The sequence below is a fragment of the Chlorocebus sabaeus genome, chromosome 26, assembly GCF_047675955.1.
Source record: "Chlorocebus sabaeus isolate Y175 chromosome 26, mChlSab1.0.hap1, whole genome shotgun sequence".
NCBI classification, from domain to species: Eukaryota; Metazoa; Chordata; class Mammalia; order Primates; family Cercopithecidae; genus Chlorocebus; species Chlorocebus sabaeus.
In genome coordinates, this window is record NC_132929.1 from 6,377,091 (window position 1) to 6,402,328 (window position 25,238).

At 44.3% G+C, this 25,238-nt stretch overlaps 2 protein-coding genes across 4 annotated transcripts in view; both read left to right on the forward strand.

Moving 5' to 3' along the window:
- Positions 1-25,238, forward strand: part of ENTREP2 (endosomal transmembrane epsin interactor 2) — a 438,166-nt gene that overhangs the window by 282,534 nt on the left and 130,394 nt on the right. The window lies entirely within an intron of this gene.
- NSMCE3 (NSE3 homolog, SMC5-SMC6 complex component) lies at positions 22,480-24,190 on the forward strand. Its single transcript, XM_008017212.3, has one exon. It carries the CDS (start codon positions 22,603-22,605, stop codon positions 23,515-23,517), a length of 915 nt encoding a protein of 304 aa, XP_008015403.3. The 5' UTR covers positions 22,480-22,602; the 3' UTR covers positions 23,518-24,190.

Consider the following 25,238-nt stretch of genomic DNA (forward strand, 5'->3'; position numbering starts at 1 on the left):
CGAAGTTGCAGTAAGTGTCAGGTCTCCAGCAGGTATTCTTTGGGTTATGCAGATAGAATTCCTATGAACAGTGGGAAGATGGATATAAATGTTGGCACTCAGGATAGTGTCCGCTAGTAGAAAATCAGATGATGAGATGGGAGCCTGGATTGTGTCCCAGCATTGGCAAACACTGGGTGGTGGGGCAGTTTTTCAGTCATAGGGCTTTATCTGATTTAAAATGGTAATAATAATATTTTCCTTTTGTTCTTTGAACTGGCATTTTAAATGTCCTCTGAACTTCTTGGAAGAAAAAAGCCCTGTGCAAACCGAAAACTTTTACTGTTCTTAGCAATGGTTATAATGAATATTCAAAATAAATAGGTATTCACAAAATATTTATTGTTTATCACTATTTCTCCTGAAGCACCATTAAAATGGCAATAAAAGAATAAAAGAGAAAAGATTCAAACTCACAAAGAGGAGATGAACAGATGGGAAATGTCAGCAGCATTTTGGAAGCACGAGAAGCGTGTCATTGTGTGGTTGGCTTCGATTTCTTTCTGCTCATCCACTGTGCTGAGAGCTGGGGGTGCAGGGTGGGGCAGGAAGAAACAAGCTGATTTGTGCCTCAGGGCTTGGCAAGGGCTCAGGAATTAGTCACCAGATGTCTCTGAAGGCAGGAATGTGGATGGGGCAAAAGCTGGAGCACTGGTTTACAGTCTGTGATATGCAGGCAGCCCCCTCAGAGTCCCAGATGGAGCCTGTGCAGCTTTGTAACTGTCCCTCTGACCCCAGTAGCAGACAGAGGCTGAACCAGAGAGACGTCAGAGTGCAGGGATGCCCAGTACAGCTAAGGCAAGAGTGGGGTGCCTGACGGAACATCATCAGGATGAGATAGTCTATGCTGCAGTAACAAAAAACCCTTGACATTTCAGTGGCTTAACGTAGCACAGGTTTGTTTCTTGGTCACAAATGCATAGTATGGACTGGATGACTTCAGGGCAGCTTTCCTCTGTGTGGGAAGGGAGGTAATGAGACCCCTTCCCTGGCCCCCAGAATTGCTGCCTAGGGGGAAGAAAGGGATGGGGGAGGCACCTGATAGTGAGTGCCTCAGGCCAGAAGGGACACACCCCTTCCACTCACATGTCCATTCACCAGACTCAGGCCCATGGCCCATCCCAGCTGCAAGGGACTGCAGGGGTGCACATGGATGTTCTGTGAACACTGGGATTAAGTCACTTGGGATTCAGTGAGAGCTTTCGAAGAGATGAGGCTGCATCTCCATCAGCCTCCTCAGCTTTGCTCCCTTTGGCTCCCACAGTGCTGGCTGCTAGTCTCAACAATGCCCTGGCAGGAGCTGCAGAAGTCCCTTCTATAGAAATTCACGGCCTAGAGAAAGAAAGTCACAGGCTTGGGGAGGAAGAGGAACCTACCGGTGAGGCCCACAAGTAGACAAGCTCTGTCTAAGCACAGGCAGCATCAGTCAGCATTCATGTTTATGTCTTCTTATGTGGCCATTCTTTTAAGAGAATCATACTGAGTGCTTTCTATGTGTTAGAAGCGCTCTGGCTCCTACGGATATAACAGAGAACAAAAGAGGCGAAGTTCTCATTCTCCCAAAGCTGCATTTTTGTGCAGGAAGATTGATCATACAGAATGGGCAGATAAATCTATACCAGATGCAGGTAAGTGTTAAGTTGAAAAAGTGAAACTGGTTTGAAACCTCGGGAGTGTGGACACGGGGTGCTAGTCATGGGAAAGGGTTCATCGTCCCCAAGACCTGCAGGAGGCAAGGGAGTGAGCCACGTGATTCTCGGGGAAGAACTTTCCAGGCAGAGAGGACAGCCCGTGCGGAGCCCTGAGGTGGAAGCACGCCTGGCACACTCAGGGAACAGACAGCAAGGAGAAGTTGTGGCTCAGAAGAGTGCCCTCAGGGAAAGTAGAAGGAGGTGAGGCTAGACAACAGGGCTGCCCTGTACGCAGACTGGCGGGGGATTTTAAAGACTTTGACTTTTTTGAGGACCGCTGTGGTGGTGAGCTGAGGACGGACTTGCAGGAGGGTCCCTCTGGTTTCTGTGCCCTGGGAGGCCAGGGCCAGATCCACAAAAGCAGTAAAGGAATGAGATCTATTCATGTTGCTGCATTTAGCCATAGTTCCTCCTCCTTATTGCTGTACAGTGTTTCGTTGTGTACATCCTGCATTTTATTTATGCTTTTTGTTGTTGATGGATGTTTATTTCAATTTGATGACTATTACAAATAATGCTGCTGTGAACTTTCACTTATATATATATATTTTTATTTTTTTGAGACGGAATCTCACTGTGTCATCCAGGCTGGGGTGCAGTGGTGCAATCTTGATTCACTGAAACCTCCACCTCCTGGATTCCAGCGATTCACCTGCCTCAGCCTCCTGAGTAGCTGGGTTTACAGGTGCGCACCACCATGCCTGGCTAATTTTTGTATTTTTAGTAGAGATTGGGTTTTGCCATGTTGATCAGGCTGGTCTCAAACTCCTGACACCAGGTGATCCACCCATCTCAGCCTCCCAAAGTGCTGGGATTACAGGTGTGAACCACCACACCCTGCCTCATATCATATCTTTTTGTGTACTATCTAGGAGTGAAATTTTGGGGTGCATAGGTTCAACTTTAGTAGATAATGCCAGATCGTTTTCCACAGTGGTTGGTCCAGCTGACATTACCCCACCAATGTTCCTGTTTTTCCCCATTATCACCCACACTTGATGTTGTCAGTCATTTTCATCTTAGCCATAGGGTGGTGAGTCATGGTGTCTCATAACAGTTTTGTTTTGCATCTCCTTGATTGCTAAGAAGGTAGAGTGCCTTTCATGTTTATTTTACATGTAGATGCTCTTTTTTTGAAGCCCTTATGTTTCATTGTGTTATGTGCATTTTTCTTTTCTTTTTTTTTTTTTTTTTTGTTTCCTTTTTTTTTTAGACAGGGTCTCCCTCTGTCACCCAGGCTGGAGTGCAGTGGCATGATCTTGGCTCACTGCAACCTCAGCCTCCTAGGCTCAAGCTATCCTCCCACCTCAGCCTTCAGAGTAGCTGGGACTACAGGCATTCACCACCACACCCAGCTAATTTTTTCTAATTTTTTGTAGAGACAGGGTTTTGCCATGTTGCCCAGGCTGGTCTCGAACTCCTGAGTTTAAGCAATCTGCCCACCTTAGCCTCCCACAGTTCTGGAATTACAGGCGTGAGCCACTGCACCCAGTCCATTTTTCTTATTTATTTATTTTGTATGTTCTTGAAATGAACCCTTTATCAAGTTATTTGTGATTTGTTGGGCGGATATATACATATATGTGTGTATACATACACATGTACATATATAGTTATGTGTTATGTGCTTAACAACAGAGGTGTGTTCTGAGAAATGCATGTTGTGTAGACATCCTAGAGAGTACTTACTCAAGCCTAGATTAGGGCACAGCCTACTACACACCTAGGCTGTAGGGAATAGCCCATTGCTCCTGGACCATAAACCTGTACAGCACGTTACTGTGCTGAACACTATAGGTGACTGTAACACAGTGGTGTGTATATGTGCATCTTAACATACCTCAGCATAGAAAGGGTATAGTAGAAATATTGTACCATTAATTACTGTACTTAATATTGAGTTATGAGGGAAGATCTCACTGTTGCTGGGGACCTGAAGGAGGCAAGAGAGTGAGCCATGTGGGAAGAACTTTCTAGGCAGAGAGAACAGCCAGTGCAGAGGCCCTGACAACACCAAGTGTTGGTGATGATGAGAAAACAGGGGCAGGAGCACTGTGCTGGGCGTTACGGTCAAATGAGGCCACTGTCACATACGTGGCCCAGACTTGACGAAAACAGCATTATGTGGCACGTGACTGTATAGGCGCATACACACACACACACGTATACAAATATACATACATAACAGTGTGTGTTTCTTGCTTTCAGGGGCTTGCCTTTTCAATGGTCTTTTTGGTGTCTTGATTTAAAACTATTTTTCCTACTTCAGGGTCACAGAGTTTTTCTCCTATTATCAGATAGCTTTATTTTCCCATCTATATTTAGAACTACAGTTTAATGAGAGCAAATTTTTGTAAAAAAAAAAAATGTAGTTTCATTTTTCTGTATGAATATCCATTTGATCCAGGGCTATTTATTCAAAAGACAGTCCCTTCCCCACTGCTGTGCAGTGCCATCTTTGTGACGAATGAGTGTCCTCCTATCCACCGGTCACTTTCTGGATTCTCTGTTTGATCTTCTTGGTCTTTTCGTCTATACTTGCATTAATACCAAACTGCCTTAATAACTATAGATTTATAAATAAGACTTGGTATCTATAACGTCAGCATTTTGTTGTTCAGACTTGTTTTGCTATTCAGGGCCGTTTGCATTTTCACCTGAGTTTTTTAGTAAATTGGTCAAATTGTATAAAGAAACCCTGCTGGAATTTTTCATGGGATTATATTGAAGCTTTAGATCAATATGGGGAATGTTGATATCTTTACTCTAGCATGTCTGCTATGAACATGTATTTGGGTCTTATGTAATTTCTCTTACTATTGTTGTATAATGTTCTGAGTAGAGGCACCACGTATCTCTCATTAGATATATTTCTACTTTAAACAAAATAAATGTGTGTGTGGTATTGTGATTGAGTATGGTGTTCCGGTTATCTATTGCTGTGCCACAGGCTGCCTCATGGCTTAAAACAAAAATAGTTTATCATTCTTCAGGATTCCGTGGGTGTTTTTTGGTTTTGGTTTTGGTTGTTTTTTTTTTTTTTTTTTTGGGCTGGTCTTGCCTAGACTTTCTTCGGTGATTGCAGTGTGGCTGGAGCAACCCAATTGTAACCGAATGCAGGCACGGCTATTTGCCACTTGCAAAGCCGGGAACAAGGATGAGATACAGTGAAAGGAAAGTGACTTTATCCCAAAAACTTTCTCCCCATTCCATGGGAAATGGCCAACGATAGTGCCTTTTTGGGTCAAGGGTAAGGGCTTAAAAAGGAGAGTTTGGTATGAGGGGCATGCAGGAGTAATGAGGGGGTGCCAGTCTACGTGACTTGTTCCGATGGCTATCTTGCGTTATTGTCCTATCTGGTGAATGGGCTGGTGCCGTCTTGGGTACAGCCCAGTTGCAAATTAACGGGAGCTTGGAAGTAATCTGCAGGTCGGGGAGAATCCCATAGTGCTCCGAATTGTTTCAAGATTTAGTCTCTGGAACCTCTAAACAAACACATAATTAGATGAGGAAACATTGTGCCAGGGAGTGCCTGGTAGAAGGAGGGAGAGCAAAGACTGTTAGCTCATGCTAAAGGCAAGATAAGGAACAGGCAGGAAGGAGAAAGAAGAAATGCTTTTAAAAACAGGACACTCAGTTACATAATGGTCTAAACGGCCTCACTCTTCTATTTGGAACTTTGATGCTGACTGCTGAGCCTTCCCTGTCATCCACAGTCAGTGGCGTGGGCTGAGCTCTGTCCGTGCAAGGAGAGCACTACAGTGGGGACCGTGGTCAGAGGGCGGAAGCAGAGGTGCCAGCCTCCAGAGCTCAGACAGTGTCACTTCCACCGCATTCCATTGTTCAAAGCAGGTCACAAAAGGAGTTCACATTTGAGGGTCTGGACAGATAGTCCCTGTCCCTTGAGGGAAGGCTCAGCCACCCACATTTTGGTATGAAAGGGGGTGTAGGGAGGAGATTGCATTGCATTTATCTTGGGGAAAATGTATCAGATGTGCTGTTATTTTCATTCCATTTTATTTGTTATTGGAAAATAGAAATAAAACTGGTGTATGTCTGTTAACCTTATATCCAGCTACTTTGATAAATCCAGTGAGTCTGTTAACTTATCTTTACATTCTTTTGAATTTTCTACATGTAGAATCACATCATTTGAAAATAAGATAACTTGGGGTTTTTCCCCAATCTTTGTAACTTTTTTTTTTTTTTTCCTGTCACCCAGGCTGGAGTGCAGTGGCTCTATCTCAGCTCACTGCAAGCTCCGCCTCCCAGGTTCACGCCATTCTCCTGCCTTAGCCTCCGGAGTAGCTGGGACTACAGGCGCCCACCACCGCGCCCAGCTAATTTTTTTTGTATTTTTAGTAGAGACGGGGTTTCACCGTGTTAGCCAGGATGGTCTCGATCTCCTGACCTCATGATCCGCCCGCCTTGGCCTCCCGAAGTGCTGGAATTACAGGCGTGAGCACCGAGCCTGGCCTGTTTCTTTCTTCTAATTACACTGACTGAGACTTCCAGTAAAATGATGAAGTGATGATGGCAACTTTCTTTATTTCTTATCTCTAAGGCAACATTTTCATTATTTCACATATGATGTGTAATGGAAGCTGTTTGTAGTGATTGTTTAAGTTCCTTTCTATTTCCAACCTGCTAAGTTTTGTTTTGCTAGTTTAAAAAAAAATCATGCATAAATACTGAATTGTATCATATGACTTCTTTTTTGGGGGAAGACCATATGAGAGAACTCCCTTATTCTGTTAATACGGTGAATTATCTTGATTGGTTTTTGAATGTTGAACCAACCTTATTTCCTTGACTGAACTCAGCTTGCTCGAGCTGAATCTCAACTCTGTTTGTTAATGTTTTGTTTGGGATTTTTTTTATTGTATATTCATGAGGGAGATCGGCCTTTACTCTTCATTTTTCAGAATGTCCGTCTCAGATTTTTGTATGGAGGTTACACTTCCTTCGTAAAACACAATGGGGATTAGTCCCTCTTCTGCTTCTCTGGAAGCATTTATTTAAGGCTGGTGTTATTTCTTCAAAGGTTCAGTGGAATTTACTAGTGAGGTCATCTTGGCCTGGAGTTTTCTGGTAAGGAAAGTTTGGAATTCCAGATTCAGAAGCTCCTAGAATTATTCAAACTTTGTGATTCTTCTTGCATCAGTTTTTCTTGGTTGTGTTTTTTAGGGATTTGCCCATTTTCTCTGTTTTCTGGTATTCTCTTTCAGTCTTTTTCATATCTGCAGGGAAGTGCTTTGCTATTGTTCATACTTCTGAGAGAGCACAAGAAAGCTGGTTTGGGAGTCCTAAGAGAAGTTGGAGCCCAGGGCAGGGATACTGCCGGGCTGGTACTGACATGGAGAGCAAGAGAAAAGGAAGAAGCAAGTTCATCTCCTCTCCCCACTTTGCAGGCTCCCTCCATTGCCTCTTACTGGAAGAACCCAATAGAACACCATCTAACGAAAGAAAACCACAGCTTAAAGGGCCCCCACTCCAGCGTCAGGGAGCAGTGGATTTGAAATTGAGAAAACATAGCTTAATTACCAGCACACCCTCCTGCCTAAATATTTTCAGTGTCCTCTTCATCTTGTCCCACCTGGAGGAGAAACCCTGGGAATCATGTTTCTTTTCACTGCTTCGCCCTTGTCTTCTCCTTATTCCTGGAGTATGCTGAGATTGTTTGGGGCTAGGATCTCACTAAACTTTTCCTTATTTCATTTCAAGAATCCTCAAGAACAGTTGTGTTATAACTTACATTCACATTACCCTTGTGCATGAAGATTTAAAAATAAATATTATGGGATTCACTCTCCCTGTTAATCACGGCACTCCGTCTTCTCCCTTGGGGCCTTGTTCTGCTCTGGCTCTTTGGTAGTGTATCCTGGAGTATTTGCAGAGCGTGTGCAGGGAAGCTCTGCTTCCTGACTGCAGGCCCAATCATCCGTTTCTCTGTAGTTGCCTGGTGGAGGATTCCTCATCGGTTCTTTCTTCTCCCTAGCCACTAAATGTTAGCCTACGATCTATTACTTTCTATGATTGCAGGTGAGAAATGTGATATTAGACTGGTTATTTCTTTTTTGTTTGTTTGTTTTTTAGATGGAGTCTCTCTCTGTCACCCAGGCTGGAGTGCAGTGGTGCAATCTTGACTCAGTGCAACCTCTGCCTCCTGGATTCAAGTGATTTTCCTGCCTCAGCCTCCCAAGTAGCTGGGAGTACAGGCATGTGCCACCCACCTGGCTACTTTTTATATGTTTAGTAGAGACAGGGTTTAACCATGTTCGCCAGGCTGGCCTCAAACTCCTGACCTCAAGTGATCTGCCCGCCTCAGCCTCCCAAAGTGCTGGGATTATAGGCATGAGCAACCACGCCCTGCCCCTAGACTGGTTATTTCTAAAAGCAACGTGTTCTTCCTGTCTGGAAGCTTATATGATTTTCCTCCCTATTCTGAAAATTCGGAAACTTGGTGAGGATGTGTCTAAATTCAGCGTCTTCAGAACCTTTCAATCTTAAGACTTGACTGGTTTTGTTTCTTTGGCATGTCTTTGTTTATTCTCTCATACTTTTGTTTTCTCCCTCAACTCCTATTATTTACACGGGATGCCTCCTCCTGCATCCACCCTCCATATCTCGATCTCGTGATTCTTAGTTCATTAACTTTCTGTCTTATGTTGTGGGATACATTTTTCATTTTATCTTCCTAAAATCGTAATTTGGTTTTTAGTGGGGACTGTTCTTTTATACGGTACCTCTACTAAATTTTTAAATGAAAAAGTCAAGCATTTGGAGTTTCTCTTGGGAATCCAGGAACAACAAACCAATAAAAAATCATGCCCTTTTCCGTCCTGACAGCATTTTTTGTGCTCTAATAATATCTCCTTATGTGTTCTCATTGTTTATATTATATAGTCTATTTCCGTTTCTGTCATTAGTTCTGCTCTGTAGTAGCCATCTGTTCTAGAATTTGGCTGTCTCCTTCCTTCAAACCACCATCCCTCTTAGGGGGCACATGAGTTTGCTGTGCTGCCTCGTTTTGGTGGCTGTGGAGTTTCCCCAGTGCTGGTTTGGGCCCGGCTGTGCTGCCTGGTTTTGGTGGCTGTGGAGTTTCCCCAGTGCTGGTTTGGGCCGGGCTGTAGGCTGTGATAACTAAAATCCCCCCGGCCATGGTGGATTGATAGAGGTGGGGCGGGGCATGATGGCTCATGTCTGTAATCCCAGCTGCTGGAAAGGCTGAGGCAGGAGAATCGCTTGAGCCCAGAAGTTCGAGGTTACAGTGAGCTATGCTCTAGCCTGGGTGACAGAGCCAGACTCTGTCTCCAAAAAAAAAAGAAAAAGGAAGAAGAAGAGACAGAGGCAGATAGGGTGGGATTGTTGGATGTTTCCCCTCCGCAGTTGCACTGGCAAACTACACTGTCTCTTCTCCTAATGGTGAGGGTGGGGATAGTCTTTTCGGAATCAAGTAGGTTTTAACTGTTCTCAGTATTACCTCACAACTTCTCTTTCAAGTGTGCAGGACGCGCTCCCCCTCATCTGCTCCAGAGCCCTCAGATTGGCCAGCTGACCCCACTGTGGCCTGGGATAGCTGCTTCTCACCCTGGGGTCTGCCAGAGATGCAGACTGTCTCCAGACTGCTTGACCTTTGGTCCATAGATTCTTGCTGGACTCTGGTCTTTGGTCTCAGCTCCTTGTCTGAGCATGACCCTCTATCACAGGCCATGGGGAGCAACAGTGGGTCATCCTCTGGACACACCCCTATACCAGGCATCATCAGTGACCACTGGTGGCAAGAGAACATCTGACTGGTTGGCCTGAGGCTTTCGAAGCTCATCTGTCCCCTGGCCATCACCATATTGAGACCAGTTATAGCCAAGAAACAGTTAAAGGGCAGACTTGGATGTACTAGAGGAGTCCAGGCAACAAGAACAGACCGATATGCCTGAAGCCCTCTAGAGCCTCAGATTAAAACTTCCTGTCTTCTTCGGGGGCCAAGATTATAGCACATCGTGGGGTCTCAAGAGTCAGGGATCAGCGACAGGCAATGTGACAGGCATCTAAAATACCGAATTCATGAGGGAGGTGGAGAAGAGATGACTTGCTGGAAACAAGGAACAATTTGAAGAGTGCTGGGGAGCTTGTGATAACCCCTGAGGTCCAGTGTGCAGTGGGAGAAAACTCCTTAATGGATACTCACAATGGACCACTGGCTGAGGACAGGCATCATTCAAGTTAGGATAATGTATTAGTCTGTTTTTGTGCTGCTGATAAAGACATACTCGAGACTGGGTAATTTATAAAGAAAAAGAGGTTTAATGGACCTCTTTTTCAAACCTCTTAAAAAAGAGGTTTAATTTCACGTGGCTGGGGAGGCCCCACCATCATGGTAGAAGGCAAAAGACACATCTTATATGGCAGCAGACAAGAGAGAATGAGAACCAAGTGAAAGGAGTTTCCCTTTATGAAGCCATCAGATCTTGTGAGACTTATTCACCAGCATGAGAACAGTATGGGGTAAACCTTCCCCATGATTGAGTTATCTCCCATGGGGTCCCTCCCACAACACATGGGAATTATGGGAGCTACAAGTCAAGATGAGATTTGGGTGGGCACATAGCCAAACCATATCACATGATATCCGTGACATATGAGGATATATCTTTATAACTTCCAAACAAATCCTGGCTTTCTAACCTACAGACTTTAGCTCTCTGGGCAAACCGTAGACCTTCCCCCTTTCTCAGGTCCCAGGTAACATCGAAACATCTCTTTGCCTTAGAGAGGGAGGCAGACTACCAACCTGTAGTCTCACATTCTTGAGCTGTAGTCTACCTGAACTTGAGCAGCATTTCATGCTTACATTCAAATATCCGTAGATCTCAGAGACAGGTGGAGTGGGTTGGCACAGCTTCACCAGGTGAAGTCTGTTCCTCTTGTTGGGACTCCTTAGTCTACAGATGTCACCTGGAAAGCTTTGGGGTGGCTTTTGCCTGCAAGTGAGATAAACCAATTCACACAAGCTTCAGTAATGAAGGAAGTTATTACGTCAAATGGCAAGTCCAGAGAGGGGCTGCCGCAGGGTTAGCTGGTTCAGCAGCCTCGCAAAGTCAAGGACCTAGAATCTTTCCGGCTTTCCCCTCTGCCAGTTTCAATGTGTTGATTTGGTGGCTTAGCTCTACTCAGTCATGAGACAGTCACCCCTGCTTGAGGCAGTACATGCAGATGCCTGATATGGGGGTCCAGTAGAACAGGAAAATTTTTCTTCTTTTTTTCCTATAACTTCTTTTTAAGAGCAAGTAAACATTTCTCAGATGCCCCCCAAAATATCCCTTGCACCTCATTGGCCAGAGCTGGGTCACATGTCCACTTGTAAACCCATTGCTTATTATTATTTAACCTCCATTTTAATAGGCTGCATTATTTATTTATACATTTAGAAAATATCATCCTTGAGTAAGACTAATCAAGTAAAACTGTAAATGGATAATGAATTACAATGAGTTCAGAATTTCTATAAATTACATCTAATAATCACACCTCAGTACAAAGGATTAAGCATAACAGGTGTATTCACATTACTGTGTGAAATTTCCCGATGAACAGCTTTTAAATATCCAGAATAACCATGTTGAATTAGGTAATTTGCTTAGAGGTAAATATGAAAGGAAAATAAATGCATGAGAGTACGAACCTCTTGGATAATGATAAACAATTGAACAGCTCAAGAAAATTTCACGGGTACATTTTTAATGACTGGTTGAATCCTAGGAAGCAGTTAATTCGTTAATATTTGGTTTCCCAACCACCTGTCTCAAACATGTGGGATTAATAAAGTCTTAAAAAAAAAGGCTGGGCACAGTGGCTCACACCCATAATCTCAGCATTTTGGGAGGCCGAGGCGGGCAGATCATGAGGTCAGAAGATCGAGACCATCCTGGCTAACATGGTGAAACACCATCTCTACTAAAAAAATACAAAAAATTAGCCAGGCGTGGTGGTGGGTGCCTGTAGTCCCAGCTACTCAGGAGGCTGAGGCAAGAGAATGGCATGAACCCAGGAGGCGGAGCTTGCAGCAAGCCAAGATTGCACCACTGCACTTCAGCCTGGGAGACAGAGTGAGACTCCGTCTCAAAAAAAAAAAGTACTGCTTCTCAAAAAGGGTGCCCAGGTTTATCCATGCAGATGAAGGGATGGTGTTGGCAACCTCAAGGGGCAGCAAACCATCAGAAAACCTTTCATGCATTTTGGGTTGTCCTTCCTATGGGGGTTCCCTGGCTGCTGGAGGCAAAGCTGCAGCCAGGCCAGCTGAGACATCACCAGGCAGCAGGATCCTTCTGCTGTCTTCCTTCCCGATGAATGTGATTCTCACTTGCCTGGGGGGCGTTGGCTGGTTTGTCTTTTATAATCCACGTGCTGACATGTGTCTGCCAGGGAACGTCTTTGTATTTATAAGGTTGCTATTTTTTCCTGAGGTTACAGAGTCCATTCTGTCTTCCCCGTATCCTGCCTCTTCCTTCCCCAGGCCGCCTTTGTACCTCCTTCTGTCCAGCTGAGATTAAGCTTGTTTATTTCCTGGAATGCCATTCTTCCTTATTTTCTCTGTTCGAGGCTTTTGACAGCTCCACATAGCAGTCAAAGCATATCATGCAAACTCAAGGAAAGCAGCTGGGGAGAAAATGGAAGTTTCCTTTCACATTAGGTTTCTGGGGGCTCCCCTCTCAGGGGGCCAGGGACGTCGTAACAAATGAGTTGGTCAGCCTCTCCTAGTGGAGTTGTCACTCTGCTGAGCATGATTTATAAGTTTTCAGAGAATTCGAGTAGAGATAGGTTTTTTAATGATCTAATAGAACTGAACATGGTAGATTGGAATATTTGTTTTTAATCATGGGTACTTCAGGATCACATATATACATAACTCAGGGTTTTTACTGTGAAATGCAGATACATCAAAACAGAAATGTGAGAATTCTAGCTCAGCACAGGCTTTACTCATTTTAACAGTTTTTCATACTAAGGAAAGCAATTATCACATTTCTGCAATATCTTTTTTTTTTTTTTTTTTTCCAGGCGAGCAAAAGAAAGTCTAGATAAGAAATTGGGTTGCCCATGTACAAAGGACACACCACCTGACTTTCTTGCTCCCTCCAGGTAGAAAGATACAACATCATTTCTCATGTTGATATCAAGTTTGTAAAAATAGTTTTTTGGAGGAGTAATAAATTCACTTGTCCACATTAACTAGCATCCCATGTATGTGGATCGGTAGACTTAATTTTAAGATGTCAGTGCTACCCAAATTGATCTACAGACTCAAAACAAGCCCTATGAAAATCCCAACTGAGGCCAGGCACGGTGGCTCATGCCTGTAATCCCAGCACTTCAGGAGGCCGAAGTGGGCGGATCATGAGGTCAAGAGATCGAGACCATCCTGGCCAACATGGTGAAACCCTGTCTCTACTGAAAACACAAAAATTAGCTGAGCGTGGTGGCACGTGCCTGTAGTCCCAGCTATTCAGGAGGCTGAGGCAAGAGAATCGCTTGAACCTGGGAGGTGGATGTTGCAGTGAGGCGAGATCATCCCACTGCATTCCAGCCTGGTGACAGCGAGGCTCCATCTCAAAAAAAAAAAAAAACAAAAAAAATTCCAACTAAATTTTTAGCAGGAATTGACAAGGTGATTCTGAAATTCCTATGGAGATGGAAGGGACCCAGAATAGCCATAATAATCCTGAAAAATAACAGAACTGGAGGACTTAACACCTTCTAATTTCAGAACGTACTAACACTGTGCAGTAACCAGGCAGTGTAGCAGTGGCACACACTGACATATGTGATGGGCTCGGTGTCTCCCCCAGAATTTGCAAGACTCAACCTGAGACTTACAACCCGTGTGCGGAAATAAGTTCTTGAAGTAGATTAAGTTAAAATGGGGCCTTTACAGTGGGGCCCTGATCCAATAGGACTGGTGTCCTTATAGTCAACAAAAGGAGGAAGAGACACCAGGGACGTGCATGCACAGAGAAGGGCCAGCTAAGAACACCATGAGAGCGTGGTCATCTGCAGGCCGAGGAGAGAAGCCTCAGCAGGAACCAACCATGCCGACTCCTCGATCTCGGACTTGGAGCCTCCAGAACTGTGAGGAATCACTTGGTTGTTTAAGCCCCCAGGCTGTGGCGTTCTGCTTCGGCAGCCCCAGGAAACCAGTGCACACGTAGAGCAGTGGATTAGAATTGAGAAATAAATTCATACATCTGTGGTCAACCGATTTGCAGAAAAGAGGCCAGGGATATCCAGTGGGATAAACGGAATAGGGTCGGGGCTTCTCCCTTTCCTCTGTGGGTCATGCTGTTGGGAGTCACTGGAAAAGTATGAGGCTGGCAAGTAGCAGGAGGCCCAGCGGGGTTTGCTTTTCTGGCCACGGTGCATCAGAGGGCGCACTGTCTACATGCCCGCTGAAGTACTACGAAGGGCCTCTTGCAGCCCAGGCCTCACAGGAGGCAAACTGCTGGCTCTCCCAACCTTGAGGCCTGGCAGCACTTGGCCTGCCTGTGAGGCTGTCCTGAAGAACGACAGCCTGGAACAGGGTCTTGGAGGATTATTCTCAGAAAGGGGACAGCTGTGGACTCTCTCAGAAGGGAGACACAGGCTTCTCCCAGCACAGACCCCACAGGTACCACACAGTCCTTGCTTTTCCCAGGCCTTGGGAAGGGGCAAGCCCTCTTCTCCGCATGAAGTTGCTAAGCTCTCACTTGTGTCTCGGGGAGGGAGGAACCCTGTGTTGGATCTCTCTTCTGCAGATCTTGGAGAACCCAGAGCCCTGAAAGCATGCTTGCTGTGGTTATTAGTCTAAGGGAGGGAGCTGCGGTGGGGCGGGGGTGGGATCAGAGAGGCGGGGCCTGTGGCACCCCATCTCCCCAGGACTCCTACAGTCATCTCTTTCTCTCTTTATGGTTGTTATCTCCCTCAAGACCACCAGGTGTGCATGCATGGGGTCTTTCTTGTCTGCCTTGAATATGTTTATTTTTTCTCTAATGTTATTTTTTTTCCATTTCAATGTGTTCAGTTTTCTCATAACCCATCTGCATTGCCCCTGTCTGGATATTGGCTTTGTCAGCTCTGCTTGTGGACATAGCTCTTTCCTGTGCGTATGTCTCTACTTTAGGCTAAAGTGTAGTCTGGAAGAATGAGGTTTCTGTCATCTTGCGTGGTATAGCAAGTGGTCAAATGCTTTGGGTTAAATATGGAGAACACAGACACTTTAGAGTAACAGATGCTTTAAGGCAGGGGTCCCCAAACCCCGGGCTGTGGACCAGCACCAGTCCGTGGCCTGTTAGGAACCTGGCCATACAGCAGGAGGTGAGTGGCAGGCGAGTGAGCATTACTGCCCGAGCTCCACCTCCTGGTAGATAAGTGGCAGCATTAGATTCTCATAGGGCCATGAGCCCTACCGTGAGCTGCGCAGGCAGGGATCCTGAAACCATCCCCCCACCTCCACACCTTCCGTGGGAAAATTGTCTTCCACAAAACGGGTCCCTAATACCAAAAAGGTTGGGGACCGCTGCTTTCATTTATATTCCAAGTTGTGTAAAACTCCTTTCTGCAAAGATAAATCACCAGATTAGCTCATTTGTACTTTTTTTTTTTCTTTGAGGCGGAGTCTCGCTCTGTCGCCCAGGCTGGAGTGCAGTGACACAATCTCGGCTCGCTGCAAGCTCCTCCTCCCGGGTTCAAGCGACTCCTGCCTCAGCCTCCCAAGTTGCTGGGACTGCAGGCACCCGCCACCAGGCCTGGCTAATTTTTGTAATTTTAGTAGAGATGGGGTTCTGCCATGTTGGCCAGGCTCGTCTGGAACTCCTGACCTCAAGTGATCTGCCCGCCCCGGCCTCCCAAAGTCCCAGGATTACAGGCGTGAGCCACTGTGCCTGGCACATATATACTTCCCATATGGAAAAGCACAGCTCTTCATGGTTTGTCTCTCCCTTACCCCTGTTGCCACCAACTCAAATGATGAGCTCATTCCCCAACATAACATTCCATTTGTTATGTTTCTTTGTTATGCGAAAAAACATAACAAAAATGTCACATTGTTTTCAATTCACCTCTCATTATATTCAGAACTCCTCATTATTAACCTTCCCTAGCTCCAAAGTCTCATTTCTTACTACCCTTTTTTCCCCTGAATAATAGGATTGGCTACTGATTCAGCCAGACCTTGTTCACTTTCAAGTGACAGGAACCAACTCAAAGCAAATGAAGCAAAAGGAGATGCTCTAGTAATTCATTATCTCCAGGAGTCTGATCTTGAACTCAGCATCCAGGGATTCACATGGCAGCATGAAGATTGTTTCCCAGGTCCTAGATCTCTTTTGAGTTGGCTTCGCCCTGAGGCAGGTTTTTCAGAAGCAAGGGCCCAGGTGGCTAGGCTTACATCACCCCTCAGCTTGTTAGCTCAGAGGAGCGAGAATATCTATCTGAATATCCTGGAAGGATGCTGACTGAACTTCTGAACCAGTCACCGTGTCTGGCCTGAATCCTGTGCACTCAGGAAAGGAAGGCAGAACCCTATACTAAGGTCTCTTAAAGGTGGGAAGAGGCTGTTCCTACAGGGAAAGGATACAGAACAGAGGGGTTAGAGACCAAGCAAACAAGAGAATCTTAGTGACCACTATCAAGACCGTGGATGTTTGTAATTTTATAACTTAATAGGCCCTAATGATTTTCCTGAGTAAAGGGCCCTGGATATCTGGAAGACGCATTTTTTTGAAAAGAGAGTCTAAGACCAGGCTTCTGGGCAAATGGCTGCAATTCTTGGAAAGCACTATCTTATGAAGGCCCACCTCTCCACTCGCTTCCGCCAGCCAAGGAAAACTCTGTTGCTGCTTCATCAAAATATTCATTTTTGAGGGACAAAGTGTTATTAGGTAGTCTACCATGTGATCTAAGCAGGAAGGATCTTTGCTATGAATGAATATATATAACTGTTGTAAATGTGTGGACACAAGGGACTTTACTGCAACCATTAAGATGTCTGGATCGCTTTTCCTGCTCTCTACCCACCAAAATAGTATTTGCCTCCAAGCTCCCTTGCTCACATGCTGCACATTGGCCCACTTTCTTCCACTGGAAAAGGCAGAGAACAGCTCATATGTGGTGGCTGCATGCTTTGATCATTGCCTTTCTTCTTAAAAAGTCCTCACCTGCTTTTAGCACTGTGTTGCTGTCAGAAAAATTAAAGCGTTTTTCTGATTCACAAGAAATACCATGAATGAAGAGGAGAATCTAGTAGATAATAAAGATGATTAGAGTTTCTTGGCAGGCATTTGCTATCGAAAAGACAAAACATTTAATTACTATAAACATCTAAAGAGCAATTTGTAGTAGGCATTTCCTTGTCCTTTGCACTTGAAATCTTAGCTAGCTTAGCTTTTGCCTCAAAGAATTTTGATTTTTTTCTTTTGGGTCTAGTAATAAAAGCATGAAGGTCATTAACATAAAGTGTTTGAAAATGTTTTTTTTTTTTTAACCACTTGTCTTTGTGACTTCACTGCCTGAACAGAAAGGCACAAATGCCATATTCAAATCACACTGAATTTATTGAACATGTGAATGTGCATAGCTGCTATGGCATAGTGTCACTTTGAAGTGACACTTCATTGAAAATATATTTTTCATTCATCTCCCAAGCAAGAAAATCAGGGTTGATTTTGATTTTTAAAAGCAAATTAACTTTAATAGCACCTTGATGTATGTATTTCTTTTCAGCCCTTTTGATTTTTGTGTACATGTGTTTTGCTGCAGTGAACATCTTTCTCATCGTTCTACTGAAAGATGGCAGAATATGCCCAAAATATGCCACTTTGGCATAAGGATTACTTTGAGCTAAAGGCACTTGAAAAATAGCAGATGCAAGAAGGCCATTTGAATTTCCTCTTTTCTTCTGAAAACAGGAGATAAAAACTCCCATGTGAAAAATAGCTTTACTGTACCAAGAGGAAAGAAACATCACTCAATGCGGAGTCAAAGCCAAGTGAATTCTGTACAAACAACTTTGTTAAAATAATTATCTCCCGTTATCCTCCCCACATAATTTCCTTTTCCCACAATTACCTCTCTTTGTTCAACCAAATGTAAAAGCATTTAGGTTTTGCCACTTCTTTGGGTCTTCATTTCCCTAACGAGCGCTCCTATGTCCTGTAAAACTTAAATGAAATTTGAATGCTTTTCTCCTGTTAATCTATTTTATGTCCATTTAAGTCTCAGGTCCAGCTGGGACCCTTCGAGGGTGGAGGGAAGGTTTTGTCTCCCCTGCAGTATATACAACTTTGTGTACTCCTCAACTATTTTCCTTAACAGAAATCTCTGGAAAGAAGGAAACTGTTATCCAACTACCCTGCCAGGCCCTGTGCTAGGTACTGGGTAAATCTATCTCGCTTAATCTTGATGCCAGGATTAGGCCTCATTTTGTTGACTTGGAGACTGAAGCGTGGAGGTGTGTCAGTAGCTCTGCCAGTATCATACAGGTTTCTAATGTTAGTTCATCTGATCCAAAAGCCCTTACTTTTTCAAAGACACCGTGTCAGTGTTTGCTCGGAATCAGTATACAGTTAAAAGCCCAGTCTCTGGAGGCAGATTGGCTGTGTTCAGATCCCAGACCTACCACTTACTTGCTGTAGAGCCTCAAAACTTAATTCATTTTCTCCTGTGCCTGTTTGTGAGAAGAGAAACATAATAAATGCACATGCCTCATAGGTTTGTTGTGGGGATTAAATGAAGTCATACCTGTAAACTACCTGGAATAAGGTCTGACCCACCGTTCACTTTGTCTAGTAGTCCCCCCTTATCTGTGGAGGATGTGTTCCAAGACCCTCAGTGGATGCCTGAAATCGTGGACACACAATTAGGTACATTGGGTACCCTAAGTACACAATGTTTTCCCCTATACATAGATACATACTGTATTAGGCAGGGTTCTCTAGAGGGACAGAATTAATAGGATAGATGTATATATAAAGGGGAGTTTATTAAGGAGTATTGACTCACATGATCACAGGGTGAAGCCCCACAATAGGCTGTCTGCAAGCTGAGGAGCAAGGAAGCCAGTCCGAGCCCCAAAACCTCAAAAGTAGGAAATCCAACAGTGCAGCCTTCAGTCTGTGGCTGAAGACCCTTGAGCCCCTGGCAAACCACTAGTGTAAGTCCAAGAATCCAAAAGCTGAAGAACTTGGAGTCTGATGTTCAAGGGCAGGAGGCATCCAGCATGGGAGAAAGATGAGACCAGAAGACTCAGCAAGTCAAGTCCTTCCACGTTCTTCTGCCTGCTTTTTTCTAGCCATGCTGGCAGCTGATTAGATGGTGCCCACCCAGATTGAGGGTGGGTCTGCCTCTCCCAGTCCACTGACTCAAATGTTCATCTCCTTTGACAACACCCTCACAGACACACCCAGGAATAATACTTTGCTTCCTTCAGTCCAATCAAGTTGACACTCAACATTAATCATTACATGAACCTATGATAAAATTTAATGTAGGCCAGGTGCGGTGGCTCATGCCTGTAATCCTAGCACTTTGGGAGGCCGAGGTGGATGGATCACTTGAGGTCAGGAGTTCAAGACCAGCCTGGCTAACATGGTGAAACCCCATCTCTATTAAAAATGCAAAAAAATTAGCTAGGCATGGTGGTACACACCTGTAATCCTAGCTACTCAGGAGGCTGAGATGGGAGGATCTCTTGAACGCGGGAGGCGGAGGTTGCACTGAGCCAAGATCGTGACACTGCACTCCAGTGCAGTGGCAAAAGAGTGTGACTCCATCTCAAAAAAAAAAAAAAAAAAAGTTTCATTTATAAATTAGTCACAGTAGCGATTAACAGTAATTAATGAGAAACAAAAATGAAATCTTAAGCCCTCCAGCTGACTGAACAGACCCCTTCTTGACCCAGGGGACCCCAGAATAACCTTGGAAACCCTCTCCCGCTCTAAATGCCATTCGGCTTTCTTCCCTAAGCGCTAAACAGAAATCAGCCCTTTCAAGACTCCACCGCTGGTATCAACCAACCACCTGATGCTGCCCCTCCCTTTTGGAGTTTTGGCACAACTGCCCGCGGTGCTTCCTGGTAAAAGACTACCAACCATGGAGTAGTTAGGGCCAGTCTATGGAAGACATGCCGTCAGGGTTTTCCTGTCCTCTGCTTCACCTTTTGATGTCAGAGGATCCGAAAACTCCACCCTGGATCATGCTAACACTGCCAGTTTTGGAATGCGGGTCCCATGGAGAGGCATGAAGTGCAATTGCGCATGTGCACGTTTCTCCTTGCATAAATATTCATGACTCCTCCTATAGCTTATTAAATATGTATACTTGGCCACCCCACTCTGCGTAGATTCGTGCTCCCTTTGCCCCTCCGCTGAAGTGTCTGTTTCTGGCTTCTAGCATGAGGTTTTGCTTGCCAGCCTGTTGGAATGGCCACCCCGCAGACTGCAACCCTTTATGAGAAATAAAGCTCTTTCCAAATTTATGAACCTCATCATCCTTCAGTTGACACTAACAATAAAGTAGAACAAATATAATACAGTGTAATAAGTTATATTGTGATTTCTCTCTGAAAATATCTTAATATTTTCAGACTGTGGTTGACTGCAGGTAACTGGAACCACAGAAAGTGAAACTGCAGACATGGAGATGGAGCAGCAACTACTATATAATCATTGACTGTTGTCGGTTATATTATTGTTACTAATGTTAGTATTGTCTTCACCAGTTTCTCCCCAAACATCCATAGCTTCCAGTATTAATCCAAGGTGGAATGTGGGTCTGGATGACTTCTCCATGCAGGGCCTAAACTTCATTCTAATACTAATACTAACACTAATTCTAATACTCTTATTTTATGTCTGCATTTTCTCACCTGCATTCCTCTGGACAGAGCGTAGAGAGATGTTTTGAGACTTACAAACTGGCATCTCTTCTCTAGTTTGAGTAATGACGGTCTGCTGTCTAGGTAAGAGTGCCGCTGGAGGACACTGCTGATTTTCACAGTCACGGGGGTAGCCTGATCGGTGGACTGCCTGGTGACGTAAGTGAATATCTTAGCAAGAAACAACACTGAAAAACCAGCCCAATTGTTGACAATAGCTTTTATTTAATTTTCCACTTTCCCCTTATATCTTGGTCACCGAACTTTTCTGACTCAAGGTAGACCATCCACATCCTGTGCAGAATTCTAGATGGCAGGAAGCTTTTATGAACCTAAGTCCAAATTTTAATTTGCAAGGAAACTGAAGCAGATGAATTTTCTCATTGTAAAAAAATGAATACCTTGATAATATATTTGTTTTTCATAGTAGGCCTTTGTCATTAAGCTTGATGCCTGAGGATATAGTTGTATCTTGTGTGGAACAGTAAGTTATTACTCATTGCGTATCAGATTTTAGCATACTTCCATTAGTTCATGGAATATGATTTTACATTTACTATAGCAGTTCCAGTGCTATTATCAGATTGCATTTTCCTACTGAAGTACAAACAAATGTGTTATGCTACTAACATTTAACAAAATTTTAATAAGGTTGTGTTTGATGCTATTATTCAGATAATATGTTCTAAATTGCTTTCCTTTGAATATATTTGCATTAAAGAGGAACTCGATTTGGTTCTTTGAAGAGTTTATCCACTTTCTGAGTAGCTGTAAAAAGACACAGAGAAATTCAGTTTCTTCTTTGCAAGTCAATAAATAGAGAAGAAACAAATTTGCTAAGATCTATAGAAGTAATGGCAGCAGATTGCTGATGGTTTGAGTTAATGAAATGACTCATTTTGGCTACTTGAGTTGCACAATTAAAATATACATAGACTGCACACATCATAGATGAGGGATAAATACCCCTGTGTTCTCTTTTCTTTCTCAAAGCGAATATATTATGAATTAAGAAATTTAAGAGATCCACATTATTGCAATTCTTGATCAGTGATGCCCAAAATTAAGTGGTAATCTCTTGAGAGTGCACGTTTGTTTGCAGCATTCCTCTTATGCATTTCTGCTAAAATTGTGGCTGTGAGCGGAAGGCAGTTGTTTTCCAAAGGATAAACTCATTTGACCAAGCTAAAACATTTTCTTAATATTGACAAGTTTTGTGTGGTTTTCTCATAGTTGTCTAGCTAAAGGAGTTTAATGCAGAGAATACACATACGGAAATAGTGAAACCGAAGTCCTGCTTGCGCGGAAAGCCTGCAGCAGACTTTTGTTTTTAACAGACTCCACGGGGCATTAGAGAAAGTAACTGGGGGCAGTGGGTTGGAGGGTATGAAATTGAGCGGAGGGACGAAAACTAAGAGCCCTCTGAGTTTTTTATGTCCTTCTACATTTTGTGTAGAAACAAATGCTTTTACTTTATTTCCACGGTCGTACCTTCCTCTTCACTTTTTTTTTTTTTTCTCTCACACATTCATCCTGTGAGATCTTTCCATTTACAAATGCTCCCGATTTAGAATTAGAAACTCATAATACCGTCTGTAAAACTTGCCTGAGCCTGTCTGGTCCTGAATTTAGCGACACACTTGTTTAGGAGTTTCGGTTCCCGTTCTCTGCTTGCATGGTTTAGTAAGAACAACACTTCACTATACTGAAATTCACCGACGAGACCTGCAGGGCTGCACAGAAATCTCTCATCCTTTTGGTACCCCCGGCCCCGCAGCCGCGCAGGCGCACCGCCCAGCCGCCGTGACGCAAGGCGCAGGCTTCATGACGCAGCACGCAGTCTCAGCCGACGCTGCGCGCCCCTTCTGGGGCCCCGCCCAGGCAGCGGCCTTAGCGGGTCGCCGACCCACAATCCCCGCCGCGGCAGCTTGCTTGCCGGAGTGTGCACCGGTACCTGTCGCCGGTGACATGTTGCAAAAACCGAGGAACCGGGGTCGCTCTAGCGGCCAGGCCGAGAGGGACAGCGACTGGAGCCGTGGCGGAAACTCCGGGGCCTCGCGGGCGGGCGAAGACGCCCGGGCCCGCAGAGACGGCTTCGCGGAGGAGGCCCCGAGCACTTCCCGGGGTCCCGGCGGCTCGCAGGGGTCGCAGGGCCCCTCGTCGCAGGGCGCCCGCCGGTCCCAGGCCTCCCCCGCCGTGGGCTCCAGGACCCCGAAGCAGCAGGAGCTGAAAGTGTCCGAGCTGGTGCAGTTCTTGCTGATTAAGGACCAGAAGAAGATTCCCATCAAGCGGGCCGACATACTGAAGCACGTCATCGGGGACTACAGGGACATCTTCCCCGACCTCCTCAAATGGGCCGCCGAGCGCCTCCAGTACGTCTTCGGGTATAAGCTGGTGGAACTTGAACCCAAGAGCAACACGTACATCCTCATCAACACCCTGGAGCCGGTGGAGGAGGATGCCGAGGTGAGGGGTGACCAAGGCACGCCCACTACGGGCCTCCTGATGATCGTCCTGGGGCTCATCTTTATGAAGGGCAACACCATCAAGGAGACTGAAGTCTGGGACTTTCTCCGGCGCTTAGGGGTCTACCCCACCAAGAAGCATTTCATTTTTGGAGATCCAAAGAAACTCATTACTGAGGACTTTGTGCGACAACGTTACCTGGAATACCGGCGGATACCCCACACCGACCCGGTGGACTACGAGTTCCAGTGGGGCCCGCGAACCAACCTGGAAACCAGCAAGATGAAAGTTCTTAAGTTTGTGGCCAAAGTCCATAATCAAGACCCCAAGGACTGGCCAGCGCAGTACTGTGAGGCGTTGGCAGATGAGGAGAACAGGGCCAGACCTCAGCCCAGTGGCTCAGCCCCATCCTCTTGAAATCTGAGGTGGATTCAGAGGGACCCCCGGGACAAGGGTCTGAGACCCAAAGGCACAGTGCAGAGGAGCGGGGGAAGGGAGAACGAACCCAGGAAGCATATTTCTGTAGCGTTTCAATGTGTGTAGCTTTAGGATGTGTTTGCAAAGTTTTGTTCTTTTAATGTTGTGTTATTTGGTTCCAGATTTTCATCTATAAACAAAGGAGCCAGATTTTCATCTATAAACAAAGGAGCATTTGTTTTGCTTTGATTTTACTTTTTTTGGTATAAAAAATTTTCCTAGCTTAGTAAAACGAATTGGAAGACTTGACTATGATCTGAAACAGATATGCCAGAAGGAACACATAAGTAAGTTGCTTTGGTGCCAAGAAAATAAAAAAGTAGCTATTATTGGGTCTCTTAAGCACCCCAGTTTGTAAGGAAAAATAAAAGTCTTTATAAAATTAAAAATAAAAACGTAATTGCCTATATCCTCATTACTTAACCTATTTTATTTTTTCTATATTTCCTACATATATATTATTCATGGTTCCAAGCAATGAACGTGGTGTATTTTCTCCAAATAGCAATTGTTTATATTCATAATTACTCAGCTGTGTTGCTAAACATGCAGTTCCACTTAGTTTTTTTTTACTTGCTACTCTAGTTATTACAATAAATACTGTATTTTTGAAGCACTGAAGCATTGTGTGTTTTTTAAATCGTGGGCCATGAGACAATTTCATGACGAAATCAGCGTCTTAAAAAGTTTTTGCTACATTTTGAGGTCAATGTTGTTTTGTAGAAGTTGTTTCACTTTTGTGTGTGTGTGTACAGGATCATGAGGTAAAATATATTTCTACTGTGGATCCCAAAAAGGCTTATAAAACAATAGTGTAACCGTTAACCATGCCTGCTTGGGAATCAGACTGCCTGGGTTCAGATCCTGGCCCCACCATCACTAGTATAGGAATTTATGTAGGTTCCTTAGTTTGTATGCAGATGTTTCTTGACCTGTAAAATGGGTTTAGTCCCTAATGTGGAGGAATTTGCTTGTTATTCTTTAATGTTTTTATTTTTTATTCTCGGTCTGGAGCTGCCACTTTTAAAATATAACTTTTCTTTATCTTGTTTTCCAAATCATTCCTAGGAGAGCAATTACTGGTTCAAAAGGTATATTCCACTAGTCTGACTCTATTGTATGGGGAAATAAGTATAAAGTGTATGGTGAGTATAGCCCACATAGAACAGTAAGAGCAGGACATAAGATCTACCTCGTAGGGAGTTAGGTGTAGGGAAAAGGGTGTGGGTCTTGGGGCTGTCTGGCAAACTGAATTTGAATTACGGCTCATGCTAACTTGTCAGCATGGTGATGTGGTGGTAGGTTTTAAGCTGTCTGAATCTCAGTTTCTTTATCTGTAAAAAGAGAAAAATGATAGCTATATAATAGTTTGTTTTATGGACTAGATGAACTAGAAGAGTTCATAGTCCCATTGTATTCCTACATTACATGTAGCAGATGCTGTTTTTAATGCAGAGATTCAACACGTTTTATTCAGTGGGTAAATAAGTATAATTGTTTTAGGGGGAGGTGCTGCAAATTAACCTTGAAATAAGGCAGATATTTTTCACTCGGGGGGAAAAAGTGAACTTCATCAACACTGGACTGAATGTCATTTAAAAGAGTCTATAGTGAGTATGGAGGAATGTGATAGGTTACTGGGTTTTATTTCATTCTGTTGA

Excerpts from the sequence above, each read along its gene's own strand:
- NSMCE3 (XM_008017212.3), top strand. The coding sequence starts at position 22,603 with ATGTTGCAAAAACCGAGGAACCGGGGTCGCTCTAGCGGCCAGGCCGAG.